Source organism: Heterodontus francisci, chromosome 36 (genome assembly GCF_036365525.1).
Source record: "Heterodontus francisci isolate sHetFra1 chromosome 36, sHetFra1.hap1, whole genome shotgun sequence".
In the NCBI taxonomy this organism is placed as follows: domain Eukaryota; kingdom Metazoa; phylum Chordata; class Chondrichthyes; order Heterodontiformes; family Heterodontidae; genus Heterodontus; species Heterodontus francisci.
Window position 1 is genome coordinate 44,725,804 of NC_090406.1, and position 12,318 is coordinate 44,738,121.

Consider the following 12,318-nt stretch of genomic DNA (forward strand, 5'->3'; position numbering starts at 1 on the left):
AGCTGAAGTCAGCTTCTGATCCTGTAGAGCAGATTAAAGGAAATCTAGCCCATTGTGTTTGGCCATAGAGAGATATGGCCTCTTGGGAACACAGTAGTCTAGAAATTACATTTGGAGATATTCCCGGATGGATTGAGGGGGGAGGGGTTAACAATTGTTTTTTTAAATTCTTTCTCAGGATCATTAGGAAGGTCAGCATTTATTGCCCATCCATTGTTGCTCTGAGCAGGTGGTGGTGGGCTGTCTCCTTGAACCACTGGTAGGGATTTGACACAACTGAGTCACTTCAGAGGACAGTTAAGGTTCAACTACGTTTATGCGGGACTGGAGTCACATGCAGGGCAGACCCAGTAAGATGGTAGGTTTCCTTGCCAAAAGGACTAGTTGGATTGTTGTAAAAAACCAACAGCTTTATGGACATTTTAAACTGAATTCAAATTCTCAAACTTCTGTGGTGGGATTTGAACTCAATCTTTCTGGATTATTAGCCCTAACCTCTAGATTACCAGTCCAGCAACATAACCATTACATTACTGTACCCCCAGCTTAAGCAATTTAAAATGGTGATCGGAGGTATGTCAAACTGAATGTGTTAAACCACTTATTTGGCAACAGTCATTTCTGACCTTATATTTCTTCTTCTTTCCAAAACTATTTTATTATCCCAAGGCAGTGGACACCACCACTAACCCAATCCTGTCTGTCGTGTCTGTGACCCAAATTGTCCCTTCCTCTAGCATTATTCCCCTGCCATCCAACTCCCTCTGTCTGTATGTCTCTTCTTCTTAATGCATGGACATTTATTGAGGGAGCTTGGCTGTCAGATAGCATCACATTGGGGTAATATTGCTGTGCAGTCCTAGACCGCCTACATATTCAATAAGCTGGAAAATGTGACCTGCACTCTTCTTACATTGAGTCATACATTGTATTTGTGCACTGTGCAAACTCCAACAACGAACTGAAGTTTGTGGGTGGAAATTTTACAATGTAATATTCGTAACAAATGCGTCCATATAAACTTAACCAAGATATTAATCTGTCCAGTAATGATACTGCACAGGTCTGTAATGAGTAACAGAATGATCCTGGACGTATCAGAAATAGGAACAGGCTTCCAATGAATTTGACACTTTCAACTCCGAAGGCACAGAATGAATTGAGATCCTAAGCTCAAAGTCTTCACTCCCTTCCTGAGGGGGGAGTTCAACAAGCTACAGAAATGTGGTGGAAAGACTTGAGAGGATAATTTTAAATCTCTCTGTTTAGTCAAAATGGAAATGCTGCACTTAGCACTTGATCCCTGCACCTATTTTAACAACGTGTTTTTTTGGGTGGCAGAGGTGCCTGCCAGACTCAAGCAGACACCTGATATATTTAGTCAAATTGGGGTCCCAGCACTTAGGTAGGACCTATCACTTAGGTCGGTTGATTCACTCAGATAAGAACCATTGCTTAGTTAGCGTATATCACTTAGAAAGGAGCCTGATGTAATTTTAATGGCCTATTGAGAAGGATGTTGGCTGTGGGCACCTTGTTCAATAAAATCTGGTGTGTAAAAAGCAGCAGCTGTGTAGAGTAAGTGTTAAAGTTCATTTTGTGGGGCCAGGAGAACAGGAATGCTTCTCCAGGCCACACAAAGTAAGCTAGGGTTGCTGCCACCGCAGACTCCAAACCCATGGGCCACCCGATATTCGCAGGCTTAGAGATAACAAGCTCCTCTGGAGATCTCTTTCGGGTGGTAATGTAAATGAGACCCTGCTATTATAATAGACCAGGCCCTCCAACTCCTGGGAAGGCTGCCCAAACGTCCAGCCAGCTTCCTGCTTGGGAGTTAATGTTTCCCCTTTGTGGATGGGTCTAAAATGACAAAATCCATCCACCAGGTCCTTGAAGAGATACTCTGGATGATCTATCCTGCACAAGGTTAGGACTAGTCCAGCAGCACAAGTCTGTAAATGCTAGGAGCACAGAACTGCTGTAGCAGTATTGGTATAATAAAAACAAAATGCATTTGTATAGGGATTTTCACAACCACTGGATGTCTCAAAGTGCTTTACAGCCAAAGAAGTACTTTTTGAAGTGTAGTCACTGTTGTAATTTAGGAAACGTGACAGCTAATTTGCACACAGCAAGCTCCCACAAACATCACTGTGATAATGACCAGATCATCTGTTATACTGATGTTGGTTGAGAGATAAATATTGGCCAGAACCCCAGGGATAACTCCCTGCTCTTCTTTGAATCATGCATGGTGTGATGAAGACCCCCACCTACCAAGAAATGAGGCATGTTAATTTTGTCATATGAACATTGATTTTAAACTGTTGCTGGAGTGAAGAAATGACTTGTTTGAAGAGATCACAAGACATTTGGCTGGAGGATATTTGCATACTAAGAGACATTGCTTGGAGAGACAAAGCAACAACTCCTTGGTCCAATTAACCCAAATGGATTTTGATCACCAGACATTGAAAGTGTAAGAAAACTTGCATTCCAGTGTCTAGGATGGAGAATTCACAAATGCAGGAATGGGTAAAACAGCTGGTCACATGACTAACCTGCTGGCCCAGGTTCTTTTTTGGAATTACACACAGTACAGTTTGAAGGCAGATTGCAACTGAACCTGGAACAAGAGAGCCTCTCTCCTGACTGTGTGTCTCTCACTTTCTCATAAACCTCCGGACCCACTGAAGTCGCTTAAACCTCAAGAGAAAAAAGACTCCGACATCGAAACAAGTTAAAGCGTGCACTGGGCCCCAACGAACAGCCAAACTTATCGGCAACCAAAGACTCCAAGTCAAACTCAAAGCACTGTAAATACACCCAGCTATTGCCTCAAACTTTGCCCCTTTATTCGTTCTACTTTTTCTGTGTCTATCTGCATGTGTATTTATCGCGTATGCATGCTAGGGTATTTGTCGTCGGTAACCAAATTAGAGTTTAAGATTAATAAACTTCCGCCTTTCTTGTTTAAATCTAAGAAATTCTGTCTGATTGATTTCTTTGCCTTACAATTGGAAAGCAGTGAACAAGGATTCACTGAGGGGGAGCTAAAAACATTAAACCCTGTTACGGTTAAACCAGGCAAAGGCTGAGAGGGAACCCCTAGACCCCTTTCTCACTTGGTCGTAACAATGGAATCTTTTACGTCCACCTGAAAGGGCAGACGGGACTCAGTTTAATTTGTCACTGAAAGACAGAACCTCCAAAAATGCAGCACTACCACACCTGAGTGTCAGCCTTGATTTTTGTACTTAAGTCTTTAGGCAGAACTTGAACCCAGAAGCTTCTGGCTCAGAGGCAAGTGTGAAACCAACTGAGCCACAGCTGACATAAAAAAATATCCACATGGAACATCAGTAGCAGAGTTTAACATGTTGCTTCTCCTTCAGTTAGACATTTCCAAGTCAGTACAATCACCTGAAGGTCTATCCTTCTCATCGTTCAAATACTGAGCTAACCATCACCACCTTCACAAAGATTGATCCAGCATGTGTTGGCCTCTGGGTTGTTGAATCTCCAATACAACTTTTCCAGGTCTTTCTGTCTTCCCCACAGTTACAAGGGCTATTTTTACTTGTCCCCATTGCAATCACCTACAGCTGCACCCTGTTATTACACCACATGATATAAAACAGAGAAACATTGAGATGGGAATAGGACAGCAGGGAAACGTCAGCTGTTAACAGTTAGTGACTATCAGCAAGTCGGAAAAACAAGTCATATAACAAGACAAGAAGTGTATCCTGACAGCTCAGGAACACAAGAGCCCAGATTATTAGAATCTTGTGATATATCCAAACATTTGACAGAAAGAATAGACACGTACACCAAATTACGGTTCTGCAGTCTCAACATGAGAGACAGCAAGGAATATAAATGCTGTCATTAGATTAAACTCGGGAGAGATAGCAGGGAATGAATGGGATATTAAGCAGCTGGAAGCACAGAAATCAAAGTCTTTTAAAATACATTTCAATCCTCCTTGTATTGCAAATCCTTTGGCATAGGTAAAAGATCTAACAAAATGATTATAGCACACGAGCAGTCAAAAGCCAGCAGGAATGATTGAGGTACAGTCAATCAATGTTTAAAACTATAGCCTTGGAGATAGTGACCTAGAAGGAGGAAACTAAGTATTTTACAATTAGAATAAGTTTATTCAAAAAAGTTAATGATACCAGGATTTAGAGGGTTAAACTATGAGGACAGATTGCAGAAATTTGGTTTGTATCCCCTTGAGTTTAAAAGATTAGGGGTGATCTAATTGAAGTCTTCGAAATGCTACGTGAATTCTCTAGGGTAGGTACAGAGAAACTATTTCCTCTGCTGGGGGAATCAAGAACAAGGGGACATAGTCTTAAAATTAGAGCTAGGCTATTTAGGAAGGAAATCAAGAAGATCGTTTTCACACAAAGAGTAGTGGAAATCTGGAATTCTCTATGCCAAAAGACTGTGGATGCTGGAGATCAACTTGAACTTTCAAAAGTTGAGATTGATAGACATTAATGCAGTAAGGGAAAGTGAGCAAGAAGCTTTCCAATTTTTGAGAGGTGATTTTTAAACAACCAGAAGTGATTGGGAGTGTGCTGAAGGCATATTTTGATGAATTTTAGAAATCTGCAAAACGTTTCTTAAATAACCTAAGCTTCTTGAGTATGCTTCAGACACACTGTGACCATCTTTTATTATTTATCTCATATTCATGCTTCAAAAGCATTGGAGAGGGGAATTTTACCCATTGCTTCTTTGAAGCATCATTCTTTCTTTCTAGCATGACTCCATTTCTTTCTGGTGTCCTCGATACCATTTGCAGTCAGCCGGCTATGAAAGAAATCTCCATCCATATTTCACACAGTGATGCTTGGATTGAGAGAAAAAAATCTTTGCATTCATATAACGCCGTATCTTGGAGGGTTGTAGGGCTGAAGGAGGATCCAGAGATAGGCAGGGTTGAGGCAATGGAGGGATTTTGAAATGAGGATGAACATTTTTAAATCAAGGTAGTGCTAGATCAGAAGCCAATGTGAGTAAAGGGATGATGAGAAAATAGGACTTGGTGTGAGTTAGGGTAAGGAAAGCTAAGTTTTAGATGGTGTTATGGACAGAATTGAAAGAGAACTGAAACCCCAGTTCTTTTTTTTGTCCGTAATCAGTGTGTTTTTGAAAAGGAAGATGTGTGTGTTTCTTAATCCCTGAGTGTATGGCCAATTTGAATTACCAGCAGCACATTTTTCGTGGGTTTAAATAAAAAAGATTTATTTTTATTCACACGTTCAACCCGAAAGTCTAATGCTCGTCACTCACTCACCACTCATACACACATACACACTTGAGAAAGAAAACCATTCAAAGGATCGTGCACTCTTACAAATTGCAAAGGAATAGTTTGTAAGTCACATGATTTGACTTGTCTTGGGGAAAAGAAATGTATTGCGGGCCAGATGAAGAAGGCATTCACACTCCTGAAGTGTAGTTGGGTGGATTCGATAGCTGGAGTCGTTGCAGGATTCTCTCGTAGAGGTGGATTTGTAGCAGGTCACGAAGTTAGTTGCTCGTAGTCTCATCACTAGGAGGTTGGTATTCTGTACTGGTGGACTTGAAAAGGAACAGGTTCCGAGACCTTAAGATGTTACAGCCTTCAGTTCCTTTAAGGCACGATGGTACTGCCTGATCTGCTTGCTCCTTTTTCTGTGGTCTATATTTTAAAAGATTTTTAAAAGGAGGCCAACATGGCTGCTCTACCATGTGACTTCTCACAGTTCCTTTTTAAAATATGGTGGGGATCTCGGTTGATTAACCTCATCCTGTTTATTGTTGTAAGACATTCTTCCTGAGGAGAGTTAAGTCAATCACCTTCTTTGATTCAGGAGAAACCCGTTCAATTCAGGAATGTCTCCTGATGGTTTCAGGATGGGCGTTGATGACACCTCTTAGTCTGGAAGGTATTCTTTTGTCCTTTCAGACAGCGAGTAAGTCTTTGAATATACAGGTCAGGTCAGCTGACCTTTGGCCATCTTTGCAGCCCATGCCCACTTTTAATGTCCATGTGGCTCATTCAAAATAAAAGGAAAATTCAGTTCCAGAAGATGTTATGCTGAATATAGTCCATGTTTAAAGTTACAAATAGGTCATTCCTCTACTGGGCATGACAATGAGCTCAAGAGAGGAAGATGGGACTCTAGCCAGGAGAGCATTGGAATAGTCAGGTTTAGAGGTTAAAAGGCATGGATGAGGGTTTCAGCTGCAGATAAGCTGAGGTAGGGGTGAAGGCAGGTGATGTTACAGAGGTGGAAGTATGAGGTCTTGGTGATGGGATCGGAAGCTCAAATCAGATGTGAATGGTCTGGTTCAGCTGCAGAAAGTTGCCAGAGTGAGACGTGGAGTCGATGCTTAGGGAATGGAGTTTGTGGCAGGGCCCAAAGGCAATGGCTTCAGCCTTTCCAATATTTAGTTGGAGTAAATTTCTGCTCATCCAATACTGGATATTGGCCAAACAGTGTGAGAAATCAGAGACAATGGACAGATTGCATGAGGTGGTGTTGAGTTAGAGCTAGGTGTCAGTTTTGATAAAGGTCAATTCAATATAATGGCAGGAGCCAGGAAATCTGATTGCATGGTGTTCCGGGAAAGATGAGTATGGATTTGGAAGGCAATAACACGTTCAAGGACTTTGGAGAGGAAAAGGAGGTTGGATATGGAGCAAGGGCAGAATGGTCGAGAGTCCTTTTTTTGAGGACAGAGGCAGCGATGTTGGCAGATTCCAAGGAGAGGTGAACAGTACCTGAAAGAATGAACCTTTAACAATATCAGCTCACATGGGGGCAATGAAGGGAAGTTGGGTCGTCTGCAGTTTGATGGGAATAGTATCGAGGGAGCAAGAGGTGGGTCACATCGACAAGATGAGCTCCGAGACGACACGAGGAGAGATAGAAGAGAAATTAGAGAAAGATGTGAGTTAAGAGCTAGAGCAATGGGTGACATTAGGAGAAGTTTGGCCTGGTGGGCTCAGGGAAGAAGCAGAGGCAGCTGATGTTCAACCTTTTACAAGGGATTGTCCCAGATGAAAATGGTTGTTAATGGGTGGGCATCCTAACTATCCTAACCAGCTATTGGAGGGCAATTTGGACTGATTGAGAATCCCTTACATTATGATCCATTTAATTGGAGACTTGTACCATATAATTTGGAACCCACATCTGTTCTCCTATTTCTTCTTGGCAGTGAGACCCAGACTTAGTTCAGCATGAATAGTAATGACTCTATTTGCATACACAAGCCAGAAGCTTAATTGTCATGTACATTGCCAGTTATTTTCACAGGCTTATTCGCCATATTGTCAGAGAATGGGACTTGTATTATTAAAGAGAATTGATTTTCTTTTGCATTCTCATTCAGCCCAATGAAAGCTGCAACTATGAAAGCTCCTTTCTTTTTACATGTAAGCTGAGCAGCAGTCATGGCCAACGAGATCAATGTTTTAGCACAGTGGATCTGCTTCTTGTTAAACCTGAGATGTGTGTTCCAGGGTATTGCTAATTCCTCCACTAACTTGTCAGTCCTCCGCGTAGAGTCTTCCTCTGCTCTGTTAGTCACGCAGTTCCTTGGATAGGCAAGAACCTAACACTCTATCAACCCTCGTCCCAGCCATTGCTTTTCGCACATTTCACCGTAGCCCATTCTGTGCCTTATCAGTTTCGGTCCCCACAAAGTCATGACAAATAGTGCTTAAAGCCTCGTGACTGGAATTAATGATAAGTAAACTCAGGATCCTCAAGAGGTGCAATTCAATGCTCAGAGCTGAATAAAGGGTATCATGGGTATAATTTAGTGCATCTGAAGATCCTATTTTGAGGTTATGTTAAATGAAAATGGGAGTGCCTTTTTCCCCTGTAAATAACCTCTGATATGTGTTTATTTAAGGGTGCGGGAGAAGTGTCTGGTTATCATGCTCCAGTCATCATTAGTGTTGGAATGGCTTGATAGACCAACCGGTCTTTCCCAGCTCATTTTCATATGTTTGCTTGTTACATGAGGAAAGGTTCCATCTACTGTCCTTGCATTCTCTCGATTATAGACGATAGTGCTGAGGTGTATAAGCTGAAAAAAGATTTTAAAATGTAGTTGGAGAGAAACCATTTCTTTTGTTTGGCGAGTCCAGAACAAAGGGGTATAATTTTAAAATTGGAGCTATGTCGCTCATGGGCGATGTCAGGAAGCGTGTCTTCGCAAAAAAGGGTAGCAGAATTCTGGAACACTGTTGCCTTCCCCTGCAAAAAAAAAAAGCTGTTGATGCTGGGGGCGTCAATTGGTAAATTTCAAAACTGGGATTGATAGATTCTTAGTAAGGGCATTAAGGGATATGCAACCATGGCAGGTAGATGGATTTAAGACCCAGATCAGCCATGATCTACTTGAATGGTGGAACAGTCTCTGCGATGGGTTGAATGGCCTACTCCTGCTCCTGTGTTTGTATGTAGATTGTTCCACTGCAGCAATGAATATTTTAGTCTGGGCACCACTGCACCGTGACCATGAGTTTCCACGTTTCTAAAATTTGGCTTGACTGACAATGAGTAATTGGAGAAAATCAATGCTGGTTTGAAAAACAATCTGGGCTAAGAATTCACCCTGATTTTACCAGCTGTCAGTAAACAACCATTAAAAATCATGGCAACCTAGTAAAATTCACCATGATCTATATCACTCAGTCCGACAGCATAGGGATCAGGATACTGCTCGCAAAACCTCACTTTATCTTGTCCTATCTTATATTGAAAGAACTCTGTTCCGATGTGTAAAATGATAGTATACATAAAGAGTTCAGAGGAAGAATTACAGATCACAGGCTTGTAATTCAGCAGAATCCTTCATTATGTTCTTATCCACAGGAAGAGCTTCCCTTCCCAGCATGCCACAATTTCAGCCTTCGCTGCAGTGTATATCTCGGTGAGTATCTCATTTCTTTGGGGCTACACTGGATGGGAGAGTATTGCATTTTCACATGGAAATCAGGAGACCTTGCAGTGCAGTTATCATAATTTTATTCATCCGCGCTTCCATAGAATGTCACAATCTCATTACATTCACCTTTTATGGAGTTTGAATGTCTTAAATCATTCCCATTGGGCTGGATTTTACAGGGCCCCCGAAGTCTGGCTCCATGGTGGTGGGGGGTGGGGGGATGCTGGAAGACGTTCCGGCAGTGGCCCACCACAGGTCCCGATCGTCCCAGCAGCAGCGAGGCTCCATGGTGGCCCCTCTGCCGCTGGGTGATGGGACCTGGATTAACATATGGTAATTCATTAAATGCATACATTTCAATGCACTTACTTGCGATCTAATGGTCGGGCAGCGATCTTCAGAATGGCAGCCGGCACTCCCGAGCCTTTACTTTCCAGTCCAGGGAAAGCAGGCTCCGCAGTGGTGGGGAAGGGGGAAACATGAGATTTTTAATGCTGTGGGGGGGTGGTGATGGGAAACGGGGTCAAACCTTTGTCATTAGTGCAGGAGATGGTGGGAAGGGATGAACTGTGAACTTTGTTCAGTTTGGGGAGCAAAGGTCATATTTGAAAGGCAAGTGGTATGGGGGAGGGGGGAAGGGCAGATACTTAATTTTATTGTTATTGTGGGGTGAGAAAGGGGTGATAGAATTTTGATTTGAACAGTGTGCGGGGGTGGGGGGGGGGAGGGGGTGGTGGGGGGTGGTTCCGTTTAAAAAATTTAAGCTTGCCGGCGGGGCTGGCTGCCCTTTAAAAATAGCGCCAGCACCTGTGCACAGGTGGATGCCACCATTGTTGTCATCGGAGAGCCCGTGCCCTCCACGTGATTGGGGGTTGGGCTGACCGATGTATTTAAATGAGCTGCCACACGGGAGACCAAGGTGGCATGGCAGCACGCAGCTTGTGTGTGTGGGTTGCCTTTTTTGCCCGCTGCCTCTTCCAGTGACGGGCGCCTAAAATACAGCCCATTACGTGGAATCTCACTCTGCTCACACACTCCCGTTACCTAGATCTCACTCTGCTCACACACTCCCGTTACCTAGATCTCACTCCGCTCGCACACTCCCGTTACCTAGATCTCACTCCGCTCACACACTCCCGTTACCTAGATCTCACTCCGCTCACACACTCCCGTTACCAAGATCTCACTCCGCTCACACACTCCCGTTACCTAGATCTCACTCTTCTCACACACTCCCGTTACCTAGATCTCACTCTTCTCACACACTCCCGTTACCTAGATCTCACTCTTCTCACACACTCCCGTTACCTAGATCTCACTCTTCTCACACACTCCCGTTACCTAGATCTCACTCTGCTCACACACTCCCGTTACCAAGATCTCACTCCGCTCACACACTCCCGTTACCTAGCTCTCACTCTTCTCACACACTCCCGTTACCTAGCTCTCACTCTTCTCACACACTCCCGTTACCTAGATCTCACTCCGCTCACACACTCCCGTTACCTAGATCTCACTCCGCTCACACACTCCCGTTACCTAGATCTCACTCTGCTCACACACTCCCGTTACCTAGATCTCACTGTTCCCAATCCCTGTTATAAGTTTCAGATCTTACCTTAGATAGGCACTTGGCACAGAAGTATTGACCAAATAGCCTGAGAGTTTCATGTTCAGGAATGTGAAAACACTGTCCAATATGTAATTATACAATAGCATAGCCTGTAGTGTGATAAGACTCCCTTGTAATCTGAGTCAATTTTTCTATCCCTTGAACCTGTCTTCACCTGCACTGCTTGGACAGACTCCGGCTGGAATACTGCATTCCGTTCTGTTGACTGCACCTCAGGAAGGATATATTGACCTTGGAGGGGTACAGCGCAAATTCACCAGATTGATACAAACAACCTCATCTACACATATTTATATAGTACCTTGAATGTAATAAAATGCCTCAAGGTACTTTTCACAGGAGCATTATAAAGCAAGTTTCGACACCGAGCCAGATAAGGCAATATTAGGGCAGATGGCCAATAGCTTGGTCAAAGTTTTAAGGATGACTTCAAGGAAGAAAGAGAGGTGGAGAGTCGCAGAGGATTAAGGAGGGAATTCCAGAGCTTAGAGCCGAGGCAGCTGAAAGCACAGCCACTAATGATGGAGAAATTCAAATCCGTAATGCTCAGGAGGCCAACATTAGATGAGCACAGACATCCCGAAGGGTTGTGGGGCTGGAAGACATTAGAGATATACGGAGGGATGAGGCCATGGACGGATTTGAAAACACAATGAGAATTTTAAGATCAAGGCATTTCTTGACCGGGAGCCAATGCAGGCCAGCAAGCACGGGGGTGATAGGAGAATGGGAGCTGGTGCGAGTAAGGACAGAGGCAGCAGAGTTTTGGATGACCTCAAGTTTATGGAGGGTAGAATGTGGGCGATCAGCCAGGACTGCATTGGAATAGTTAAGTCTGGAGGTAATGAAGGCATGAATGCGTAGATGAGTTCAGTCATGTAGAAAGTTGGGTGATGTTATGGAGGCAGAAATAGGTGGTCTTAATGATGGCATGGATATGTGGTCGGAAGCTCATCCCTGAATCAAATATGACACCAAGGTTGCCAGGGAGAAGGATGGATGCAGTAGGTAGGGAATGGAGTTTGGAGTGGGGACTGAAGACAAGGGCCGGAATTTTATGCCATCTCAAAGAGTGGGATGGTGGCGTGGTGGGGGGGGTGGATGGTGGTGTCGTAAAATGGAGTGGGAGGCTCCGGGAGGCTTTCCTGACCCACTCCCGCCTCTGGCCCCCTTTACATAGGGTGGGGTGAAAACGGCCTGCCCACCCCAGGCCAATCAAGGCCTTAAGTGGCTACTTAAGGTCCCTAGCCTGCCTCCATGTGGATTTTACGCTTGGCAAGCGGGCGTCCTAGAGCCGGGAAAAACCGCCTGGGAAAACCAGGCGACTGCTGGTCATCCCGGGTTGGGGGCGGTGGGGAGAGCCCTGCTCATCGGACATAGAGTGCCCGATGGAGGGCTGCCCTCGCTACCCCAACCACCCCCAGCACCCAACATGCCCCCCTTTCCCCCAACCGACCACCCTTGCCTCGCCGGGGCACGACCGATTACCCCCGGCAAGGCAACGAAAACTTGCCTGGACTCCCGGCTCCATGTCTTATATCTTCAGCTGGGCTGCAGTCCCAGCAGTGGTCACCACTCCCAATGGCGCTGCTGGGGCGAAGAGCTGCCGGCCTACTGATTGGCTGGCAGCTCAATGAGGTGGGACTTCTTCCCTCAAGCGGGTGGGAGCCCCGCCTCGGATCAATTAAAGCCTGGGGGCCCATAAAATACAGAAAGGA

At 44.4% G+C, this 12,318-nt stretch overlaps 1 protein-coding gene across 2 annotated transcripts in view; it reads left to right on the top strand.

The window, feature by feature from the left end:
* Window positions 1-12,318, top strand: part of plppr3a (phospholipid phosphatase related 3a) — a 128,478-nt gene that overhangs the window by 95,493 nt on the left and 20,667 nt on the right. For both annotated transcript variants that reach the window (XM_068016614.1, XM_068016615.1), the window contains one exon: window positions 8,895-8,952. In XM_068016614.1, the coding sequence (XP_067872715.1) occupies window positions 8,895-8,952 (58 nt within the window). The remainder of the gene's footprint in view (window positions 1-8,894; window positions 8,953-12,318) is intronic.